This window comes from Lynx canadensis, chromosome C2 (assembly GCF_007474595.2).
Source record: "Lynx canadensis isolate LIC74 chromosome C2, mLynCan4.pri.v2, whole genome shotgun sequence".
In the NCBI taxonomy this organism is placed as follows: Eukaryota; Metazoa; Chordata; class Mammalia; order Carnivora; family Felidae; genus Lynx; species Lynx canadensis.
In genome coordinates this window covers 88,631,043-88,656,486 of record NC_044311.2, presented here as the reverse complement: position 1 = coordinate 88,656,486, position 25,444 = coordinate 88,631,043, and the positions used below count along the sequence as shown (strand labels likewise).

The 25,444-nt window shown below is 46.7% G+C and overlaps 1 protein-coding gene across 1 annotated transcript in view; it reads right to left on the bottom strand.

Annotated features, from left to right (window-relative positions):
* The window catches only part of ITGB5 (integrin subunit beta 5), a 121,833-nt gene that overhangs the window by 20,853 nt on the left and 75,536 nt on the right, over positions 1 to 25,444 (bottom strand). Inside the window, exons 9-10 of the mRNA XM_030328909.1 lie at positions 21,404 to 21,538; positions 12,035 to 12,464 (exon numbers count right to left, since the gene is read on the bottom strand). Coding sequence (XP_030184769.1) covers positions 12,035 to 12,464; positions 21,404 to 21,538 — 565 coding nt within the window. The remainder of the gene's footprint in view (positions 1 to 12,034; positions 12,465 to 21,403; positions 21,539 to 25,444) is intronic.

Sequence of the window (25,444 nt, the reverse complement as noted above, 5' to 3'; positions counted from 1 at the left end):
GCTCTGTGCTGACAGCTCAGAGCCTGGAGCCCGTTTCAGATTCTGTGTCTCCCTCTCTCTGACCCTCCCCTGTTCATGCTCTGTCTCTCCCTGTCTCAAAAATAAATAAAACGTTAAGAAAAAAATTTAAAAAACAATGAAAAGGAGAGGTTTTGGGGAGCCTGGGTGGCTCAGTCAGTTGAGCATCAAGACTTTAGCTCAGGTCATGATCTCGCTGTTCCTGAGTTTGAGCCCTCCGTTGGGCTCTGTGCTGATAGCTCAGAGCCTGGAGCCTATTTTGGGTTCTGTGTCTCCCTCTCTCCCTCTCTCTCTCTCTCTCTGCTCCTCCCCTGCTCATGTTCTGTCTCTCTCAAAAATAAATAAAGATTAAAAAAAAAAAGAAAAAAAGGAGAGGTCTACTAGGATGGGAAGCGAGGGTGTGGAAATAGATACAGGCCTATTGCATGTACATATATATGAATGAATGGACAAGTAGACGGTAAAAGGGAGGGAAGGAAGGAGATTATGGAGGAAGGAGGCCTGAGTGTTAGACTAAGGAGTTTGAATTTATCCCTTAGGCCCTAAATGGCCTGACAATAGACTCCTATCACTTGAGGTAAGCCACAAGCCTCACCTGGATGCCGCAGCATCCTCCTGGCTGCCTTCCCATTCTATGGTCTGTCACCCCCCCAAGTCAGTTTCCACCTGGGCTCCACAGCGTTTCTCCAAAATATAAACTACGTGATGATGCTCTTGCATAAAGCCCTTCCATGGCTTCTCATCACCTACAGCATAGCTTCTACGTCTCTACTTTGTGGTGCAACATCCCAGGCTACCCCGTGAGTCTCTTCAGCCGTCCCTGCTTTCCAAGGCACCCCAGGTTCTGGGCATCCCCACATACGTGCAGCCTCTATGAGGTGATGAACATCAGCATGTTTTGGTTTTGCAACAATCGCCTTGTGGTGTGGAGAACAGATAGACCAGGATGGTGGTCAAGGAGTTGAATTTCAAAGAAATAAGAGGTCAGTGGACAACCTGGTAGCATATGGGATGTAGGGATTGAGGAGAAGGTGGGAAAAGGATGATTCCTAGGTTTTTGGCTTATGCAAACAGATCAAAGGAGAGATAAGGAGAATCAGAAGAGAACCACGGCTGGGAGGAAGATCATGAGATCAGTTTGAGCCATCTTGAGACTGAGGTGCACTGAAGACACCCACTGGAGATGTCAAGAAGGCAAGTGGTGGAGGGAGCTCAGCAGCAGGTCTGAGCAATGGAAGGTGTGGGTGTGATGAGATTCCCAAGAGAGAGTGTTGGGAAGGGACATCCAGGCCATGCCTTGGACAAGTGGACAAGCCAGCATTGAGTGGGTTGCTAGAGGTGAAGGATCCCGCAAAGGAGACGCCAAAGGAGACGGCCAAAGGCTGAACGTGGAGAGAGAGGATTTTAAGGTAGGGGTGGTCAACAGTGTCAACTGTTCCAGAAAAGTCAAGAGCTAAAAAAAAGTCTATGAGATGTAGCAGCACAAGGCCATTAAGGATCTGGGAAGACCTATTCTGAATCCAAACTGGACTGAGGTTAAGGCTGACTGGGTGGAGACAAACATCAGAAATATAGCTGTGAATACAGAGGAAAGAAGGGGACAGTGAGTGGGTAGGAGGCTGAGGGTTTCTCTTTCTCTATTTTTTTCTAGAATGAAGAGACCTGAGCATGCTCAAAAGCTGATGGGAGGCTTAGTTAAGAGGAAAGCTTAAATATAAAATTACTTATCACACGGATATATCTGTTTGTTTACTCGTTTGCTTCAACCCATTAGTCAGCAAACCCAAACAAAATCAAAGATGGCATTTTATTTTTCTTTGTCCAATGCCTAGAATCATCAGGCCCACAGTGGATGCTCAGAACATGGGCTGGAGGCTGAGAATCTTATCAGCACAAACCTGAAGCCCTGGAGGAAGATATCCAAAGCCGTAAATTAGAAAGGGAACAGAAGCATTATTGAGGCTTATGAACTTAAATAGGATTCTTGAGGTATTTCAAATTCTTAACACGTGCCCAAGAAATCCAGAGACTTAAAATACCATGAGGAAAAAATGGTTAAGAATTCTCTTTCCTTTGGCAGGTCAAGGTTATAGTCCAGCAGCACAAGCTTTGCACCCTGCTATTGCTCTTGCGTATTGTTCAGATTTCTCCAGCAAAAAAATGTCCTTCAGACATGTGAACAATGATGCATCATCAGTCTCAAGGCCAACCACTCCTCTGTCTTTGGCTTAGTGCTAATGAACCAGCCCTGACAAGGTCAACTGATGGTGCTTCCCAAAAGTCAATGCTCCAACAAGCCTCTCGCCCTTTGCCTTCATCTGCCGAACCATATGTTGCATTCATGTTGTATCTGAGCAGCAAAATATGATGACCACTAAACAAATAAGGTGATGTTGCTTTAAGCTAAGCTTCTCCAAACCTCAACATTCCAAACCTAAGACTCCACTGTCAAAGGGAACAGTCCTCCCAAAGGATGCCTTTGCCTTTCTTGTCCTCACACCTGATTTCTCAATGCTGAGGCCCTGCTGCCGAGCCCCTCAAATTACTATTGCATTTCACATGAGGGCAGCAAAGAAAGGACTTGGTCTCTGGCCCAAGTCTATCGATCACAGGAGATTAAAGCAATGGACACAAGAGGGCAAAATCTGTGTTCTTTAAGGAACTCATCTTTCCAGTCTCAAAAAAATCTATAAACAGCTAAGTGAGATGAACCACAGTCCTCACAGGACCCTAAGGAATGCTGACTCAGAAAGAAAAACAGAGGACCTGTGGCCAAAAGAAACCGAGGTTTCTCAGATCAACATCTTCAGTTTGGCTTAACCTGCCCAATCCACCTGGCAGGCACTTCTGGGGGAATGCCAACCACATCCGGAGAGATATAAGTTCACTACCCTTGGTCACTGCAACAGGATGGGAGAGTTACTATTTTCAACCTGGAAAACCATCGTGTTGTTGTGGTTGGTTAACAGCTGCCATGTTCCACCCTCAGCTGGCCACTGTTCAGAGCTGGGTGCAGCACTCTTAATGGACAGAGCTGGTTTGGAATGTCACATGAGTGGGCCACGTTGAAGCTTGGCTGCCAGGAGCCCAGCTAAGCCACAAGATGGCAGGAAGCAGCTGCCCAGAGAAGAGAAGAGCGCTCCCCTAGAGTTAGGAAAGGTGGGCTTTTATTGGGTCAAGGCTTCGGGCCAACCATTGGTGGGGAGTGTGGCCAACGTGCCAATCTTCTCAGCCACAGCCTCCTCCACTTGGGTCAGGTCAGTAACAGCCACATCAATCGCCTGGTAGAGTAACAACAACTTAATGACATCACTCATGTCAAAAGCATTTTATAAATTAGAACAGGCCCACAAAGGTTCATTTAAGGAAACTGGGTTTAGCATAACCAATAACAACAGCCAGACACCCACTGAATATGAAGAGGAACACTCTGCCTTCCATCAAATAATAGTCAGAAAAGGACAGCTACCTCAGCCTATCCCCTGGTCCATGTGTGTCCTTCAGCCTGGTCTGCGGTATCTGATATGTCCTTACGTAACCCAGACAAACACTCACTTAGGAAAACAGACACTAAATGTTTCCTAAAATTTTGACCGAAATAAAGAGCACTTATTAGGTAAGACTTGGAAAATGCGGGCTCAATGCTTGGGTGGTGGCAGACAAAACTGGATTGGTAATTCAGAGATTTGGGAAGGGCCTCAAGCTAATCAAAATAAGTAAAATTTGGTAGAAATGAGGTAACTATTTACTTGCAAGGTTCTCCTGGTCTGAATCTATAACCAAGAATCCCAGCAAGCTTTAGTCCAGGTTCTGAGTCTCAGTTTCCCCAAATGTACACAGTCAAGCAGGTAGTAAAATGTCAACCCACTGTGTGTGACAGATGCTATTAGCAAAGGCACAAGACACAAATAATCCTACTATTAAGTGCTTGCTCATTATGAGCGCAAAATACTAACAAATGAGCCTCAGTTTGTTTCCAAGGAAACCACCTCAATATAGTGAAAAGGGCATTAAAATAAATATTCCTTATATTATTACATTTGCCTATTACTAAAGACCAATGTTGTGTCAAATAACATACCAACATGGGAAGGATATTCCTTTAGCTTAGGAATGGTGGGGTCACCTGATCAAGACATGGTGGTTGTGGGCTGGATTGATTGGAGGTCCCTTCTTCTGGGTCCCAGGGTGACCGGCAGGTGTCCCAGACAGGGGAAGCCAAAGGTGCAACAGGTCAGACTCACTCAGAGCAGCTTCCAGACACCGGGGAGTATTAGAATCTGGGTGGGGCTCTTAGGTCAGTTTTCATAGAGTCATGGACGCTCATCCCAAAGGAAAACAGGGCTACTCCTTCCAATTCCACCCCACCCCACCAGAGGCACTGAGCAGCAGAGGCCTATAATCAGTATGTCACAGTTTCCAAGTCGAGATCAAACTCAAAGCCAGGGCTCAACATTGAAGAAATGAAACCAATACTGGAGATCGTATAGTTCTCAATTTAACTAAGAATGGAAAATTGCCTACTGTGTTATCCTATAATATCAAAAAACTAATGCCACCCAAACCTATACATGACTAAGATCTTATCTTGGGCATTCTCATGGCCTTTCTAGGATTTTCCTTTCCTTTTTAAGTTTCATGATCTCTTTCACAAGCCAAGTGTCATGCCCTTAACGATCAGTCCTGAAGTTCAAAGGCATGTATGGGTTCTTCACCACAGGGGCTATGCTTGCACATTTCCCTTTCTAACTAGCAAGAGAAGGGCAGTGAGGTAAGATCCAATGCTTAGGATGGTCCATTTTTCAGAATCACTGGTGGACTGTTGCTTAAGATCTTTGCAGAAACAGGATCTGAGCAGGGAGCAAGGGCAGCAAGAAAACTCTACCCAGAGCTGAGCTCAGAGCATGGAACAAGGCAGGTTCTCAACCCAGTCTCCCAATACTCTCTCCCTTGTCTTTCAAGATCTCATAAAGTCAGATGGTCAAGGTAGAAGTGCGAATGACTCATATCCTCATTCCTCAGTCTCAGAAAGTTTCTGAGAAGTGGAAAAGTCTAGGGGCAACAAACATTTAGATATTAATTCAAGACTGCAAGCAGCCCCAGCTGTGACCCTGGCTCAAAGCACAGCCCTGGCAGGTGAACAGTGCTCAGTGAGCTCTTACTGCAGGAGACGGAATCAGCCACTCACCTAAAACAAGATGACCCTCAGGCAGAGATCACGGTTTCTGCATCTGCAGCTGCACTAACATCGGGTACTTGCCACGCTCTGGTTTTCCCAAAGAACTCTCTCCAATCACAAGCTGCAAGAAGCTGGCTGACCCTGGGGAGAGCAGCTCAGTGCACCTGGTTCATGCACTGTTTCGTGATAGGACTAGACCCTAAATGTGGGTCCCTTTGTGTCTTTCAAGTGAACTTGGGCAGTATCTGGATACAGATGGAATTCTTACTAAATTCTTGATCATGAAATGAACTTCTGAAACCGACCTGTTCTGATGCTATGAATGTCTCTGATGCTTATTTCTATGCAAGAAGATGTGCCTCCAAGAAGGGGTGCACGGGGGAGGCTAGGTAGTGACATTTACTCAAACCCCCAGTGTGAGGCAGTGTTCAAGGAGATTTACGGACATTGTTCTATTTGATGCTCACAACCCTCTGGGGTATTTGACAGATAAGAAAACCTGTCAAAAGCTGTTGGTTACCAGAAGTGGGGTGGGTGGGGAGATGGGGGAAATAGGCGATGGGGATTAAGGAGGGCACTTGTTGTGATGAGCACCGGATGATGTTTAGAATTGTTGAATTGCTGTATTGTACACCTGAAACTAATATTACACTGTAATTAGATGGTAACATCTAATTGGAGTTTAAGTAAAAACTTACAAAAAAGAAAAAAAGAAAGAAAAAGAAAGAAAGAAAATCTGTCAGGGAGGGTAAGTGAAGAGTCCAAGGTCACAGAAGTAGAAAGGAGCAGGGCCGGGTTTAGAATCCAGATTTGAACATGGACCGGTAAATGGAAATTTCTTTACTAATTAGGGGTATGTCATTCCTTATGATCATAATTATTGAAGAATCCTGTCACAAATTCTGCTCTTAGAGCCACCGTATTCTGAGTGCTCCACAATGGAATAGGACCCTCTTAACTTCTGCTGTCATGTGCATAATTAGGATTTATGTAATAGCAAATAAGGGAAACTGCTATGCAGGACATTCCTGTGGGGGACAAGAGGCCCTTTCTCTAGAAAATGTATATATTTTGCATTTTTATATTTGCAAGTAGTACCCACGTAACCATCAACAAACTAAGAAGAGATTAATATACATGCAAAAACCTGAAGAATTTTCTAGGCTCTCTCACCTGAGGCTCTATAGGGGTAGCAATCCCACCAAGAGGCCCCTTTCTTGGAAAATTCAAGATGTCAAATCATGGTTCATTCAAAAGGTACTTTTTGAGGCCTCTGTTGTGCAGCCGCATTCAATTTGGTTTTATAACAAGCCATTTATGATCTATGCAAATTGCAATGCAGTGGCAGAAAGTACCGTGACCACAGACCCAGGAACGGCACTGGGATACTTACCATGAGTGTGAAAATTACATTTCTGAAGAAAACAGCATAAATACGGTGAGAAATATTGTTATGAACATAGCTGGATAATTGTTGCCAAAGGAGGTGTTTCATTTGGCAAGAATCAAGAAGTCTAGAACCAGGCCTTAATGTCAGAGGTGTTTTTAACTGGAGAGGTTTCACACAGCCTTGTGAAGCCTTCTGGAAGCCATCAGCCCAGCCCCAGCCCCAGTGTTTAGATGCTGGCTCTGACCACTAAAATGATGCCACCATTGTCACTCTCCCATTTTTTTTATGTTTGAGAGAGAACCGCAGATGTCCCTTAATCTCTAACTGCCTGCCACACGTTAAAGAATTTTTATATCTATATAAAAATCTGTATGGAAAAGAAAAACATAAATATATGTATATATGTATGTATAACCTGGCCAAAAAGCCTATTAGAGGAAGTAAAATATTTGAGACCTTACTTAGAGGTACTTTTGGGATCTCACAGTCAGAAGACCTAAAGGGCTCTGTTCAAAATTCCCTATCCTATTTGATTTAAATTTTCTCAATATATGAAACCCAAGAAGTAGGCTGACCATTAATTAGCAAGCTATTCACTGCACCCCAGGGCAGTCATCCAAGGCACAGAGAGTGCTGAAATCTTCCATGTGGAGACTGATTTCAACAGTTTACCACAAAGAAGTAACTCAAGTCCCAGGACATGCACTGTTTGGGTATAGAAACCAACAAAGAACAACAAAGTTTGAGCAATAATCTTTTACTACATTAAAAACAACTAAACAGGGGCGCCTGGGTGGCTCAGTTGGTTAAGCATCTGACTTCGGCTCAGGTCATGATCTCGTGGTTTGTGAGTTCAAGCCCCGCATCAGGCTCTGTGTTGACAGCTTGGAGCCTGAAGCCTGCTTGGGATTCTAGGTCTCTCTTTCTGCTCCTCCCCTGCTCATGCTTTGTCTGTCTGTCTGTCTGTCTCTCTCTCAAAAATAAATAAACATTAAAACAAAACAAAACAAAACAAAACTAAACAGACCATGTCCTACTTCTTATGTTCCACTGGGGGAGGGACTCTGAAGGGTCAACACTTTACGAGACTCAGAAGAATAGAAACCTCACAGTGGCTCCATAAAGCTCCCTTTGCACACACAGGGACCGTCTGTGGACAGAACCATTCCCTAGGTTATGTTGCCTCTAGAAACCAGAGAGAAACACAACACGCACACATGGCATTCCCATGACAATGGTCCCAAAAGTCACCGCTTCCAAACCTTAGTCTGATTTGCTTCACTACCAACTTTTATGCTGAATGACACATTACAAACTTGTACTGTCTTGCATTCCCCCCTCGGTCCTCTCTGGGGGTAGGGCAGACAACGAGACAAGGATAGACACAAAGGCCAGAGAGAAGTGGAAGGAGCTTCTCTAGGATGTCCCCACCGAGCCTGGCCCTGGCTCCCTGCCTGAGCCCCCCCCGTCTGAAGACAGACCACAACCACACGGCCCCTTGCGGGCAGGCTGCAGGGAAAGGGGCGGGAAGGACTGTGGGAGAACGCTGAAGTCAGCTGCTCATGAGCCTCTGAGTCAGCACCTTCAAGACCAGAGTGGCTGCTGGGAAACAGACTTCTCTCCCACAAAAACCCCAAATATAACAGCAGTCTAAGAGCTTGAAACCAATGGACACAGTTCCAGGCGGGAGTTCCAAGCTGATCATGGGTGCCAAGGAACTGGGGAACGGAACCCATCACCCACCCAGTCATGGCTGCCTTCCCGAGACAGCAGCAGTGTTCAAGAGACAAGGAAAGACGAGTGGGTGCTACATGGATGTGCAGGAGTGAGTCCTGCCTGGAGCTGGGCTCAGTTTTAAGTCCTTACCGAATAACCAAACACAACAATGACCTCATTCCAGAAACTGTTTTCCCCAGGAAGACTTGGATGGCTTCACGTTTCAACTTAGTTGTTGCTTTTAAAGTGAACGGGTATAGAGGGTAATTGGGGATGCAATGGAAAGAGACTCAAAATGTTCTAATCAATGAGGTATGAAAGTCATGCAACTTTAAGTACGTCTCAGGATGTATTACCCGAGAAAAGCACAACACAAAATTGTACACAGACACACACATACTAACTTAGAAAAAAAGTTTAGAAGGAAAGATACTGACTGACCTCTCCAAGTATGAGTGAAGGAATTATAAACAATTTATTTAATTTTTTTCTACTCTTCTAAACCTAAGAATTCTCCAGCTATCTGACCAAGCACACAGTTTCACAAAGGATGTACGTTAACCAGTATGGGAGGAAGGAGTTCCTTGTCTGGGTCACCAGATGTTCCAAATTAATCCCAGTGACCAAGACGGATGCAGACAGCAAGGACAGCCAGCACATCTATCAACAGAATTATTTTTCACATTCTCTTTAATGAATGTGTATGGTTTTTCCAATGGGGGTGGAAAACATCCTAAGAAGTTAGTGGCCTGAGACATCATGCATGTGGGAGCCTTGAGAGCTTCAAGAATCTAACTCTTCTCTACCCAGGGAGAGTCTCTCAATACTGTAGGATTGTATGGGGTGAAGGGAGGCAGAGAGAAACAGCACCCGGGCAGAATTCTGAAATGCAAGCTTAACTCAGAACTGTGCATTCCGGTGGTTGGACAAAACAGCTGCGTACTCTCTCAACTACATAATACTCCTGCTTCCAAAATGACAAGTTTTCCATGCTGAGGCCACTCACACCTCACCCACACCCGCCCTGCACACCCAGACTCTGCACTGTATGCAAAGAAATGTTAACATCTGTCGGGTGGGGGGGGAGGGGGAGAGGAGGCATCTACTGCATGCTGGGCCCCTCTCCTAACTAGCACCAGGCCAGGTCCTTCCTCTATGTCTTCTCCTTCAAAGTTCAAAAAAATGTAGAAACAAGGGGTTGTGAGCTATTTTAAGACAGGAAACCAGAAGTACAAGACAACCCGTCAGTAGACTGAGAAACTACGGGGATGGAATTGGCACGTGTCATCTGGCTTAGAAGCCCTTGCTCCCAGGCAATGTGGACACAAGCAGCCTTCTGCATAAAGACATATCAGGGGATTATTTCTGGCTCCTGAAGGAGGGACAGTTTCATGAGAATGGTTGTGAAAGTTTGAAAAAAGAAAAAATGCTGCTAAAAGCCAGTTACGGACACTGCCAGGCTCCTTGGGGCTTTTATGGTGCTGCTAAAGGGAAGCAAGGTCCATTCTGCCATGCTGGCACTCCTTAGGCAAAGCCTGGTGATTCACAGGGGGAGGCCGGCCCCTTCTGCACATTGGGCAGTGGCTGCAGTGACCAGAGGTGGTGGCACTGACTCATAAAGCAGCCAGTGGTCACTGAGCCCTCCTTTTGTTCCAGGCTGTGCACTGGGTGCTTTATTCACATTCTCTCTCGTTTGCAAGAGCTCTATGCCCAGAGTGACACAAGCAGCAGGTGGTGTTATTGGATTCAGACCCAGGACAGACTGATCCTAAGCACTTTTCCTGCTAACACAGATAGAACCACATCGCGAATCCCAGACCCTCATCTCTTTGACAGAGGAAGAGTGGATCCCTGCTGCACGGTCAGCACATCAAATCCTAATCCTGTTCACAACTTGAATTGCTCCAGAAGGTACAGGGCATGTGAATGTCCTAGAGAAATGTCACGGGTGGAAGAATTAGGATTTGATGTGCTGACCGTGCAGCAGGGATCCAAATCAAATCCCAGGAGGCCTCACCTGCTAACCCATGTCCAGGCCACCCTCAGCACCTGCTCCTTCCACAGAGGGATGGTCATTCTTCCACAGTGACAGGTCATTTATATGCTCTGGTTTGCTTCCTATATTTCTGCTTTCTCTTCCCTACTATACTCAAAGTTCCTTTCAAATCAGTACTTCCCAACTGTAAGACCATTTGCAAGGAGGAATCACAGAAACAACAGAATACACTGCAGAAGAAACTAAGATCCTGCCTAAAATTGTTCCACTTACTGTATTTGCAGGCAGCATGGTTTTGGATGGAGTGACCCCTCTGAGACATGATTCTACAGTATCTTATAAGAATGCAACTTCCAGAATGGGAGCTGCCAATTGCAATTTCACTGGAATCCATGGAAAGTCTTATTCTTAGATTGAAAACTTCAAGTGCTCAAACAGGAGACAACAAACACTTGGCTTGGCCATAGTTCATTTAAAAAATTAAAAACCTTCAACTTTTGGTAGTAATGTTAAAAAGCACCTCAACAGTATCATGTGATTGTTAAACAGAAAATAAAAAGTGGACATATTGTTAGGATGTGCTAATGGAAGTGGAATGTCCAGATCACAGAAATTTCAGCTGAACTCTGGGCCGAGCCCTCATTATCCAAAATGACAACACGCTCGATGCTGAGAAGTGCACTTAACAAACTGCTACAGTCCTCAGAGGAGGAAGAGCCTTGGTGTCTTTGTGGTAAGAAAAGAGCACAGAGAAATGTAAAGAAATTTTCAGATGTTTGACAGGCTGACATATGGAAGAGGGGGTCTAGAACATGAACCGGTTGAGTAGAAATTACTGAGAAACAATGTTCTGTTCAATCAAAAGAAACTTGCAAACTGTGTCTGTGGGAGGCAGAATGACGGCCCCCAAAGATGCCCACACCCCAATCCCAGAACCCGTGTCTGTGTTACCTTAAGTGGTAAAGGGACTTTGCAAGTTTGATGAAGTCAAGGATCTTAAGATGGGGAGACTCCAGGATTAACCTTGTAATCACAAGGCTTCTTATAAGAGGGAGGCAGGAATGTCAGAGAAAGAGATGCGACAACAAAGCAGAGGTCAGACTCAGAGAAAGATCTGGGTGCCACACTGCTGGTTTTGAAAGTGGAGGAAGGGGCTACAAGCTAAGGAATGCAGACAGCTTCTAGAAGCTGGAACAGGGTGGGGAACCACAATGGAACCGATTCTCCCCTGGAGCTTCTAAAAGGAACGCAGCCCCACGGACACCTGAATTTTAGCTAACTAGTATCCACTGTGGACTTCGGACTTTCAGAACAGTAACGGAATGCATGTGTGTTGTTTTAAGCCACTAAGTCTGTAGAAATTTGTCAGAGCAGCAACAGGCGATGAATGCCATGTCTAACAAGGGAATAACCACTACCGGCCCCAGTGAGCTCCCTGTCTCAGAAGGCAATCCAGAAGAGACTGAACACCTACCCATCAGGAATGCTGTGCAAGAAGTCCTGGATGACTCACAGCACACACTGTGACCCTAAGAGTCCACATGCACTTGGCTGGTCCTTCTCCTGCCATTGTATTCAACACACTGGTCTCCACCCCAGCCTGGTGGCAGGCAAGGTTTGCCCTCGCCTTCTCCCAGGAGGACAGCAGCAGTTAGTAAAAGGCACACTTTGGGTGGGGGATGTCCCAGTGGTGCCCGGGCGTGGCTCAGCACTACAGTGCTTGTGGGGTGCCTACCTGAGCAGAGGACCCCTCTGTTTCTGGCACAGGAAAAGTTGTCACACTGGCAGAAAGCCCCGTAGATCTTGCCGAACTCGCTCTCGAAGCAGGAGCACTGGTTGCAGCTGCACTCCCCACGCCCGCTGCACAGGGGCTTGCCCTCTGCTTCCCGGCACAGGTTCTGGTATCCACTCTGGCTCTCCCCTTCCTGGCACTCGCACCTGGTGCCCAGGTAGCTGGGGTTGCAGTCGCACAGGCCACAGACGTAAGTCCCGTTCCCACTGCATCTGGCGCTGTCGGGCTCCAGCCCTGTGCTGCAGCCGCACCTGCAGCTGTAGGTGACCCCCACCTCCAGGCTGTCCCGGAATCCCACTGGCCGCAGCGTGAACGTGTGCTCCGCGTGCTTGCCTGGACAGCTCCGGGCCTCCGCCGACACCTCGAAGGACGCCTGTGCAGAAAGAAGAGAGGGGACGTGGCGTGGCTAGTCAAGAGCTCTGGGGTATCTGCACCGGCCTCCTAACCCCCCCGGGGACCCAGGGAACTTCCCCCACCCCCGTCCCGAGGTCCTTGATGCAGAGCTGCCACTGAGCCCCAAGGAGGAAGAGGCCCCAGGCCACCAAGCGCCCTCACTGTACCGAGGACGAGAACATTCGGGCGCGCCCATGTTCGACGGGCACGTTATCTTTTAATCTGCACGACCCTGAGGAAACTTCGGGCTTCCACAGAAAGGTAGAGACTCACTCCAGGTCACACAGTTCTTCCTGCATTTCACCTGTATCCTATCCTCTCCCCTGGCCATTGTGGAAGTCACTCAGTCAACAAGTACTTGCTAAGCACGTCTTCCATGCCGGGCACTGAGCTAGAAGTGCTCCCTGACCTCACAGGGCACGGAGGTCCACGGACCCTGGCCGATTGCCTGCCCATCTGCAGAAAGGTTTCCTCTCCTGCTGGAGAGGGGACGGGATGACCCTGGGTCCCTTCCAGGGTATCTGTCTTCCCACAGATAACACCTGAAGCCTCGCTCACGCGCGACCCAGGTTCCTCCTCTGGCTGGTCCTCGTAGCTGCGTGTTTCACGATCACGGCCCCAAGGTCATAAACAAGAGTCATCACAGATAAAACACTCCACACACACGGACAATATTTCTCTTTTTAAACAAGGCATGAAGAGAAGTGCCGCTACCTCCTGAGCTTCTCATGGGTTGCCCGGGAAACAGGCAGCAAGGTGGTCCTAGGTGGCAGACGGCAGTGCAGGAAAGATGCCTGTTGGCTGCCCACAGGGCTGCAGTGTGAGGAAGGCAAGGACACAGCAGCCTGGCTCTCCCAGGGGGCGGAGCCTGGCTCCCCGCCCCGCCCTCCCCCCCCCCCACCGAGAAAGGAGCCATGTGCGGTAGTCATCCAACACTTGGCTCAGAGCCCAGCACAGGTGGGGTCCGCAGACAGGTAGCTGGCACCCCCTGACCAAACACTACTCTGAAACGCTCCTCTCAATGGTGGCACTCTCTGACCAGACAGAGGCCTGTGCCCACTCCAGAAACTGACTCACTGCATCTGGCCAAATGTCTTTATTTTATTTCATCTCATTTCATGTTTATTTTTGAGACAGAGACAGAGACAGAGACAAAGCGTGAGCAGGGGAGGGGCAGAGAGGGAGACACGGAATCCGAAGCAGGCTCCAGGCTCCAAGCTGTCAGCACAGAGCCCGACGCGGGGCTTAAACTCATGGACCGCGTGCGACATCATGACCTGAACTGAAGTCCGACGCTTAACCATCTGAGCCACCCAGGCGCCCCTATTTTTTTTTATTTTTTTTTTAACATTTATTTTTGAGACAGAGAGAGACAGAGCATGAACGGGGGAGGGCCAGAGAGAGAGGGAGACACAGAATCCGAAGCAGGCTCCAGGCTCTGAGCTGTCAGCACAGAGCCCGATGCGGGGCTCGAACTCACAGAGCGCGAGATCATGACCTGAGCCGAAGTTGGACGCTAACGGACTGAGCCACCCAGGTGCCCCAAGGCGCCCCTATCTTTGAAAAGGTTCCTCAGTTCATTCTGAAGCTCAGAATGGGTTGGAACCAGTTTTAGCTGTTGTTATTCTTAATTCTATTATTTGGGCTGGATTAAAACTGATTTTTAAAAGGTCATCTAGGCTTAGTTGGTTATGCATCGACTCTGATTTCAATTCAGGTTATGATCTCACAGTTCGTGACTTTGAGCCCTGCGTCAGGCTCTGTGCTGGTAGTGCAGAGTCTGCTTGGGATTCTCTCTCTCCCTCTCTCTCTGCCCTTCCCCACTCATTTCCCCCCCCCCCCAAAGATGAATAAGTACACATTTAAAGTTAAATAAATAAATAAATAAATAAATAAATAAATAATCATCTATAACTTGTTTTACTGTTATTTAGGTAACAATGCATATTTTTAGAGAACATCGAAAACATGTTTTTTCTAAATGTTCTACAGATCCCTATCACTTTGGGGTCTTTAATAATTCTAAAAGGCTTCCCCTCAGATTCTAGGACCTGTGGGGCCACCCCAGTGTAGGGGTAGGTGAGACTGAGCAGGAGGACAGACCCAGCACTCCAGGCGCCAGAGAGAGGTCCTACTTGGTGGCACACACGGCTCCAAGGGGACTCAACAACAGACATCCAGGAATCAGTGTTAGCCAAGGGGTATCACAGGTGAGCTGAGGATGGTGACCACTAGCCAAAATCACAGGGTTCTGGGAGAGCCAAACCAGCAGCAGACAGTAGGGACTAACCCATCCCCTTTCCAGAGAGGAAACAGGGTTGGTGGGTCAGGGAGCTTAATGCTGGTCACACAGCTGGCGGGGGTGGGACCGGGCCTGTGCTCTCCTTGGCACATCACTTCCTGGAAGTGGGGAATGCGCCAGATGTTCAGTGTCCTTATCTGGGGACAGAGGGAGAGGTGGCCCAGCTCACTGCAGGGACCACTAGATGGTGGTCCCCAAGGTGGTGACCAGAGGCATCTCCAAATCATCCTGCCTTGTGCTAGCCTACAGATAGGAAGTGGGGGGAGGGGGTACTTGACCAAAGCCACCCACGGGGCCATCGAGAATGCAGAGGTGAGCATCCCTCCGTTCAGAGAGAAGCCATGGCTTGCTCAAGGCTACTACTTCTGAGGGCTACAATTGTGTGGGACCTATGAAGTGAAACGCCCTTGCCTCCCAAAGGCATCTGTGGGTCAGAAGTGGAATAAGCTACAGAGGAATAACCCAGACCAAAAGCCAAAGGGATTTAATTACTGAAAGATGGTGAGGAGTGTCCATCTGTGAGCATAACCTTCCTCCAGGGAAACGTGCCTGTATTAAGGGACAAAGTAACGAGAGAATTAAATCTCCCCAGTCTTACCAGCGTGTCTGTGTTCTCCAGGGCCTAAGTGCAGAAGCTAGGGGAGCCCCTGCATCAGTGCAGGGAGCCAGTCACCCAGGACTTAGAAAGGCTCACATGCCGTCCGCCTGGCCAGCAGCACAAGGACGACTGGCTTTAAGCGGTCCCGGTGGCTTTCCCCAGCTAAAGTTGTGGACTAACCGAGGTCCTAGCTGTCGGGCCCGTGCAGCCAGCCACCTGATCACCAGAGAATGACTCTAATTCAGCCATGGGGTCTCATGTCCTGCCGGGCACAGGAAGGCTATAAAAAGCACTTCAGGAACAAGTAAATCTGTTCTGCTAACCTCCTTTCAGAGTCCATTCCCTGAGGGATCAGGAAGGAATCCAGAGTCTGTCAGGCAGCTGGAATGAGACTTTTCCCTGATTACCGCAGACTTCAACTGATACTGAAAGCTCCCCAGTTCCTTGAGACTTTCCATCTCCCACTCGGAGATTCCAGAGCAAGGTCATGGACACAGCAGCCCTCCCTCCCATCCAGTCTTGTTATTGAAGCCTCATTGGGATGCTCCTGGTTTCCCCACAGGGCTCTTGGCCTGACCCTTGCTTTCAAAAGGGCTGCCCAGCCCCCCCCCCCGCCAAACCCACCAAACCCAGGGCTGTACAGACGCCAAGTCCACCAGGAACTCACTGAAACAAAGCACTGGGCACGGGCATGGGGTACAGAGCCCCACAGGAGGTGACAGGAGAGGGGGATGCTGTGGGAAGCCCGTGATGGGCTCACTGCGTCCTTTGTACTGGGCGTTAGTGCTTGCTGCACGGCTGGCCACTTGCATACTGATTTGTCAAAGCCGGTTCATGAGAAAATCAACTCCCGGCGGCCGGGCCCACTCCATCAGCACTGGCTGGTGTTGGGGCCAGAGGAGGAAAATTAGAGAAAACACGGAAATCACTGGAGAAGAGAACCTTATTGGAGATGACACTTTCAACAATTTGAGGAGTGTTTCTCGTTGAGGATGACCTTGTCCCTTACCCCCTGCCATCTTTCCTGCTTCTTGCCCAGAAGAGCTCTCTTAACCCAGAGAACACAGGACAGTCACAAAACCGTGGCCTCTGGTTGGAAGTGACCACAGAGTCCCTGCCTGTGGAAGCTTTAGCTACAGGGGTGAGACCCACCTGGCTGCCACCTGAACCCAGCTATCCCAAGGCTGCACCCCACACACGCACCCCATGGGGCACACCCTCATCCATAGACCAGACCCAGAGGTACCCCATGACAGTTATTCCCTGTGTGCTTTCCCTAATCCCGCTTCCCTAGGGTAAGTCCCCGAGCCCTTCTGCTCGCTCTACACTCCTGCCTACCTCCTGCCATTCGCCACCTTGTCCATGGGGCTCCCAAATCATGGCACTGAAGAAAAACACCCGGCTGCCAAATAACACCAGACACCTTGGCACATCTGTCCTACCCGTATGGCCCGGGCCTGCCTCTGCAGCCTCCACTCCAGCCACCCTCTCCTCAGGCCCCAACACTCCCCTCAGATGCTTCCTCCTACAAAAGGGCAATGCTTGTTCACAGCCTCAGAGCCTCACCTGCTGCTCACCATGCCATGCCCACTCCTCCCCCTCCATGCCTGGAAAACCCCTACTCATGCTTCTTAGCTCGAACAGCACCCCTGTGATGTGGTCCTTCTTCCTTGGGGCTGCAGTGACACCTTGCTGAGCTTTTATAGCCGCACCCATCACCCTCTATGGGGCTGCCTCATCTGCACGTGTATTTCCTCTGCCAGATTTGTCCTTGAGACAGATGTTAGAGCAGGGAAGTGCCCACATACTCAGTAGCCGGCCTGGTTGCTGAAGCCCAACTGTGAGTCCCCTAGAGAAAGCTCAGTCTGGAAGGAGGGACAGAAGTTTGCCTTCCTGGCCCAGGGCTAAGAGAATCAGATTGGCCTAGCCAGAAGTGCAGAAGTGCATCTCTCTTTCAGCAAAAAGGTGGCTGAGGGAGCGCCCCCTCATTCCCTGCCAGGGCCGGCTCCACGGGCCTGTGTCTGTGCACTCCCAGGGCCCCACACTCCGAAGGGCCCTGTGCTGTTTAATCCTCTTCTGTTGTCACCTTCAGACTCTGCATTTTTGAACAAGGACCCCATGTTTTGATTTTGCACTGGGCCCCTGCCCCCACTGCTTCCGGGGCCCTCAAAGAGCTAGCCTCTCGTGGGCTGGCGTGGCCCTTGCGGGCAGCAGCATGTTCAGCTGTGACGGGTGAGTGGCTGCCGCTCGGTGCCAGTCCATCTTCATCCCCAGAAAATGAAAACTCTACCTCCCTTGCAGCAGAGCCAGGGGCCATGTGACCATGGCCTCCTGGCCCGGAAGACAACACTGCGCGGTGAGCTGCCACGGCAGGCTTCCGTCTGAGTCAAGGGGACGCTCCCGGCACACGCGTGCGGAAGAGCCGTCGAGGGCATCTGTGTGGAGGCAGCGCCCTTCTTTCTCTATCGCAGATGCTCTACCAATCATCCTGAGACAGCTGAGATTTTTGTGTTTGCGAGAAAATGCCATTTAAGAATCTTTTTTTTTTTTTTGTCCTCTGGACAATGTCCGTACTGAGCTATCCTGGCAAAAAAACAAAATCTGTACAGCACGGTGTCTGTATGTAAGTAGTAATGATAGCACCTTGGGCTTCCTTGAAAGCTTTTTCTTCCAAAGTGCGTGAGGTATACCACAGGCTTTGGTACCAGCAGCTTCAGTTTCGACTGCTGGTGTTTGGGGTTCGACAGCAGCAGGATTTCCGGCAAGTTTCTCAGGTCCCCCTTGGAACCTCAGTCTTTCTCACGTGAAGTGGGGAAGTAATGTCTACCTTACAGGCGCTGCAAGAAGCAGAGGCAGCAGCAGTAAATCCCGACGGCAGAACGGGGCCCGTGATAAACCCCCGGAGTGGTACTCATGTTATCCCCTCCATGATAAGGAGGACTAGTCAGATGACCTTGGTTTGAGTGGCAAGTCCACTGCTTGCTAGCTGGGGGATCTCGGGCATGTTGTCACACTCCCAAATCTCAGTCTAGCAGCAATGGGTGCAGCGTCCCATCCCCCACCTGAGCCAGGGGGTGTGTGCACTGAATGAGGTGAGGTGCCTAAAGGCACTCGATAAACTGTGTTCCCCGTGTGAGGGCCCCCGTTCTTTGTTACCGTACTTTGCTTCGAAATGAACCCTTTGAAATAGATAGGACAGAACAGAATCATAGGCACTAAAAGTCCAGGGAAAGGTGGTCTAGGGTACCAGCATCAGAGCCAGAAAGCCCCAGCTTTGAATTTTCACTTTGCTACTTATGGTAGTGGAATCTGGACATTCAATTCTTTGTGCCTGAGTCTTTCTCATCTGTCAATATAAATAATGGTATCTTCCTCACAGGGAAGTGGTGAGGAACACAGAGCTAACTCACAGTCTAATTTGTTCCTGGTCTTTCCTAAGGCTAACTGCATGTCCCTTTTGGGTCCATGAGGGACCCCAATATTCTCATAACAATTTTCTCATTTTTGCTTAAGGCAGCGTAAATTGCCGGAGTTTCTTGCATATCCCAAAAGAAATCTAACTTTATGCTGTCGTTATCAAAAAACACCAGTTCCTTTGACCGTCCTGGTTTCTAGACAATTCATTGTGATAGTTGCTTGTCATTTGCTCTTTGAAAAAAAGAGAACTGAGCACAGAACTCCAGATGTAGTCTTACCCACACGAAGAAGAGTGGAACCATTATCTGTGGGGTTTCAAAATACTTCTGTTAATATGACCTCAATGGCTTTTTTTTTTTTTTTTAAAGCAGCATTGTTTATTCACATTAAGCCTTTGAGAATCAGAATCTGCCAGGTCCTTATCTTAAAAACTACTAGCAAACTAAGTTTCCTCTACCCTGTTAATAGTCTGAACTAAATGCAAGATATCAGTCCTGTGATTTCAATACTGCTGAATTTTGAAAATGATTTTAAGTCTTGGTTTTCCTGGAGCAAAGATAATCTGTGTTCTCTAGTTCTGTGACCTTTTCATACTTGATAAGCAGTCTTTCGTGAGTTCCACTCAAGCCAGTAGAAAACACAAGTAGATAAGAGACATTTGGAACCTCATTCAAGTCTTCCCTCCAGCTGACATTATGAACACTCCTCAGAAGCAAGTTTACTCAGCTACAAATCTGCCTAACTGTGCTGTCATCAACTCACATCATTTATCTTATCCATAAGGATGTCATGAGACATTGCCAAGAGCCTTCCTGAACCCCAGGCATCTTGTGTGTGTGCTGTGGGTCTCTCTCTCACTTCTGTCCCACTGTACCTATTTCTCCAAGTAAGGGTTCCTTGCTGGGTGTTTTTCATGTGTTATTCTTGCGCCTTCCTGACACTGCCCCAGGCATTCTAGCCACAGATCCACAGAACTCACTTACATGTCATTTTCTCTGGTTATCTCTACCTCCTTCTGTTTTTCATAGCTGTCTCTCTAAACCCTGTGACAATTAGGCGTTGTGGTTTTCAAAAAATCATCTGGATTGATCAAAACAACATAAATATGTTGCAAAATTTGACAAGTATTAAAAAATAAAATTTTCTTGGAAGTGCCTCTTTAATGAGATGACGCTTTCCCCACCTAAACAGTCCATGTATATATTATTACTTACTGCTAAATAAGACAGGGATCAATTCTATTCCAATTTTGTATTGGTCTAGATTAAAGCACAACCTCCAAACAAACTTATTCATTTAATTAGGAAGATGGGAATGGAAGGATTTTTGTGCGGCAATGTTACCTTATTCTATGAGTGCCTTCCGAGTTAAATGCCACAATCATTTTTAATTTTTAATGATTTATCATCTGACAACTGATTAGGACCTCTTTCACTTTTTTTTTTGTAAATAAACTTGGAAAAAAACATGCTTTAGAAAAAGAGTTGTTACTTAGAGTCCTTCACTTTCTCAACACTGATGCCATGTTCTGAATTTTCCCTTTGACAGGGCGAGGCACCACTGTAAGACTTAGAACAGGCGAGACATCCGCCTGTGTGTCATAAATGAGGGCTGCTGTGAAGGGGAAGGAAGGAGAGGATCAGGCATGGCATGTGGGAAAGGCCCAGAAGACCATATGGAGGCTCAACCAGACACGTGGCTACACCTACTTTTAGAGCTCTTTCCCCTAGAGCCCTGGGTATAAGTGTGTGTGTATCCACTTTGGCCTTCATTAGTGCTTAGTGCCCCCAAAGATATGGTCATCTATTTTCAAGGTCCCTATCCATTTTTTTGGCTCTAGTCAGATTCTTTTATGTGTGGAAGAGAACTTTCTCTCACTACCTTTCTGTTTTCTGAGCAATGAAACTATCAACATAGCAAGGAAAGGATCCACGGTCTGCTTCTAAGCAGCAGGAAGCTCTGGAAGACGTGTGGACAGCTCTCCATCACCACTCTGCCTGCCTCTGTGCCTGGGTTTGTTCTTTGTTCTCATCACCCATATATTCTCCCCTCCCTTAAGCCCTTGGCTTGGCACATAGGTACATATCTTTACATTCAACATTTCTTAATTATACCCACTTAACCCACACAGAGCTTCTAGGCCCTCCATCGCTGTGGAGTTATCCATTCCATGTGACCAAATCAGAAGAAATGGATGGCTTTCTTCATACTTCGCAGAAAAGGGAGGGTCAGATTATCCGAGACACAGAGCAGGCTGCAGAGGACTAGGAAGGAAGGCCAGTTCTCTTAGATTCCCACCCATACTCGCCCACCTGATTTCATCCCTGTCAAATGAAAATAATAATGGTTGAAAACACCAAGGGCACAATGTCAACTTGAGGAAGCCTTAGGTGGCGATGCACTGAACACTGTCGACTGACCAGATCCACCCGGCACCTTAAACACACAACACAGAGCATGCCTAGGAAGGTCCCCCAGTATGTTATGCTGAGTTGGAAGACAGAATATAAACCCCTAAAGGACTCTAATAAGTCATAAAAGTTACCAGAAGTCAAAGAATGATGACCAATGCTAACAGGTATAAATGGGGGTGAGAACTTACCGTGTCCCCAATCTTTAGGCCTTCACACTTCCTCTGGCCAGGGTAGGACATACCATCTTGGCAGGTAGCAGTAAAGAAGAGATTAAGATCCTCAGGCTGATCCCAGACAGACAGCTCCACTTTAGACCGGATGCTCTGAACAGAGAGAGAAAATGGAACCGGAACCAGTTAGTAAAGGCTGCAGTTCTCCACACTGGTTCTCTGAGGCCCACTTGACTATCTCTAACTCAGGAGTCTCAGGCCAAGGAAAGTTGGGTTTGGTTCACTGCCGGTCCCACATCCTTTCCCTTCTCTCCACACGTACACCATCTTGCTAGACCTGGCCCAAAATCTCCCTCCATGAGCTCAGAGAGGTTGATAATGGTCCACCCGCCATATGGTAACTTTATCTACTTCACAGGGGTGATGCTCTGTCCCTGCTCACCATTCCAGAGTCACTTGTCATCCCCACTCAGCTTTGTACATGCAGCTCCTCAAATCTTGCCATGTGCTCTCTAGACTGTGGGCCTTTCCATGAGCCTGGGAGAGTGTTCCCCTGGTCAGTGGCCCTTCTCTCTTCTTTTTCCCTGACTAGCATCTTGTCAACCTTCAACACCAGTTCAGCAGGCACTTTCTCCTGGAACCACCCTGCCAATCCCCATGCTCACACCCACCTCCAGTAGATGAGGGCTACATATGCTGAGTTTTGAACTGCATTCTGAAAGAGTCATATCTTACATGTGGGTGATGTTCTCAAGATGGTGACTGAAATCAACATCAAGCCAGAATTACCCATCAGAATAGAAAAAATAAAAGACCAAAAATATCAAGTGTTGAAAAGAATGCAGAGCAATAGGAGCCCTCACCCTGCTGGTGTTGAGTGTGAATTGGTACAAAAACCTTTAGAAAACCATTAGGCAGTATCTACTGCTGTTTGGACCAACCTTAGATCTACCAATTCATTGTAGGATTATACCCAACAGAGATATGTAGTGACCAGAGATATGTATGAGAATGTTTATAGCAACACTGTCTCATAATAGTTAGAAAACAGAACTACCCAAATGCCTATCAACAGAACAGACTTTTAGCAAACCAAATTATGGTGTGTTCGTATAGAACACCATACACTAACAATTAATGAAACATGACTATATTCCATGACATAGATGAATCGTAGGACACTGCCTGAAAGAAGCCAGACACAAAAAGCATACATACTTGTACGGTTCTATTTATATGAAATTTAAAAGTAGGCAAAAATTATTGGTTACCCTTGGGGGATGGCAAAAGAATAGGGCACAACGGGTGCTTCGGGGTGTTAGTAATATTCTGTTTTTTGACCTGGGTCCTGGATACTCAGGTGTATTTAGTTTGTGACAAGTTTGTGCAATTTTCTGCATGCCTGCAAGTTTAAAAACTTGCCAAATCTCTAAGGACATGCCTTTGGAGACTGAAGCCGAATGAACCAGCTTGTGTCTAGGGGCTACATCTTACAAAAAATACATCTGTTTATACACTAAATACATTCAGTATGACAGGATGCACACATTCTAAGAGACGAAAGCACACATGGACCCCAAGATCAACTGATGATCCTCCAGGCTCCCACTCCCCTTCTCAGGTGCACTTTGGGGAACATGGCATTGAACAGATGGCAGACAGAACTTCCTCTTGCTCACGTGGGGTTCTTTTCTTTCTTTTCTTTTTTTGCTGAGCCTATAGTGCTAAACTTGAATATGTTACATATGCAGTTTTCCCAACAAATTAATAGCTTGTTGAAAATACTCTCTGCAAAAAATAGTCTCCTCCTTTGCGACAAATTGTTCAAGTGCTTCCACAACTCTAAAAATACTCTTTCTTCAATCCATTTCCTCTTGTGCCAGCCTCAACTGGCAGAGAGTTTGGTGAGCACCTCTCAACATACAGCACTCAACAGCACTCTCCTGCTAAACACAATCAGTTATTTCCAAGGCTGCCTTCCCCACTGAGCTGTGAGTTCCCAGAGCCATACCCTATTTCTCCTTAGGACTGAACACAGCTTCTGTTGAATGAATGGATGGATGTCCTAATGGCAGCTATGTTAACGGGCTCAGACCGAGTGGAAGAAACTTAAAAGTTATTTCTGAAAAGTCAAAAAGTTTATTCCTTTTACCGTGTCTTTTATTCCTGTGACTTATTCATCCCATAAGTGGAAGCCTGTATCTCTCCTGTTCACCCATTTTGCCCAATCCCCTACTTCCCCTCCCCTCTGGCAACCATCAGTTTGTTCTCTTTATGTGTAGGTCTGATTCTGCTTTTTGTTTGTTTCTTTTAAGATTCCACTTATGAGTAGAATCATTGGTATTTGTCTTTCTCAGTCTGACTTACTTCACTTGCATAATACCCTCTACGTCCATTCATGTTGTCACAAATGGCACAATATCATCCTTTTATGGCTGCATAATATTCCATTGTGTATATATACAACATCTTCTTCACCCATTTGTCCATGACGGATACTTAAGCTGTTTTCATGTCTTGACTCTTGTAAATATGTAAACATATGGGTGCATATATCTTTTCAAATTAGTGTTTTCACTTTCTTTGGGTAAATACCCAGTAATGGAATTATTGGATCATATGGTACTCTATTTTTAATTTTTTCAGGAAACTCCATACTATGTTCCACAGTGGTTGTACCAATTTGCATCCCAACAACAGTGCATAAGGGTTCCATTTTCTCCACATCTTTCGCCAACACTTGCTATTTCTTCTTGTCATTTTCATGTTAGCCATTCTGACTGGTGTAAGGTACTGTCTCATTGTGGCTTTGATTTGCAATTCCCTGATGATGTCAAGCATCTTTTCATGTGTCCATTGGCTATCTGTATATCTTCTTTGGAAAAGTGTCTATTTGGGTCCTCTGTCCATTTTTCAATGATCATTTTTTTGGTACTGAGTGGTATAATTTTTTTTTAAGATTTTATTTTTAAGTAATCTCTACACCCAACATGGGGTTCAAACTCATAACCCCAAGATCAAGAGTCATATGCTTTACCAACTGAGCCAACCAGGCACTCTGAGTTATATAAATTCTTTTTATTTTAATATTTATGTATTTATGTATATGTATATATGTATGTATTTATTGATTGATTGATTTGAGAGAGAGATAGCAAGCAGGGGAGGGACAGAGAGAGAGACAGAATCCCAAGCAGGCTCTGTGCCATCAGCACAGAACGTGATGTAGGGCTTGAACCCATGAGATCACGACCTGAGCCAAAATCAAGAATCGGACACTTAACCAACTAAGCCCCCAGACACTCCTATAGATTCTTTATAGACTTTGAATATTAGCCCTGTAATTGGATATGTCACTTGAAATAAATTTTCCCATTTAGTAGACTGTCTTTTTGTTTTGTTGATGTTTCCTTCAAGTGTGCAAAAGCTTTTTATTTTGATGTAGTCCCAATAGTTTATTTTTGCTTTTCTTACCTTTACCTTAGGAGACATGCAGAAAAATGTTGCTATAACTGATGTCAGAGAATTTCTTACCTGTGTTCTCCTTTAGGATTTGTATGGTTTCAGGTATCACATTTAGGTCTTTAATCCATTTTATTTATTTTTATATACATGTTAGAAAGTGGTCCAGCTTAATTCTTTTTCATGTAGCTGTCCAGTTTTCCCAGCACCACTTACTGAAGAGACTTTCTTTGTTTCAATGTATATTTTTGCCTACTTTCACATAGGTTAACTGACATACAATTGTGGATTTATTTCTGGAGTCTCTATTCTGTTCCATTGATCTATGTGTCTATTTTTGTACCAGTACCATACTATTTTGATTACTATAGATTTATATTATATCTAAGACAAGGTCAATTTAAAAAATATATATGTTTGGGGGTGCCTGGATGGCTCATTCAGTTCAGCGTCTGACTTTGGCTCAGGTCACGATCTCACAGCTCATGGGTTCGGGCCCTGCACCGAGCCCTGCTGATAGCTCGGAGCCTGGAACCCGCTTCGGATTCTGTGTCTCCCTCTCTCTCTACCCTGCTCCTGCTTGTGCTTGCTCTCTCT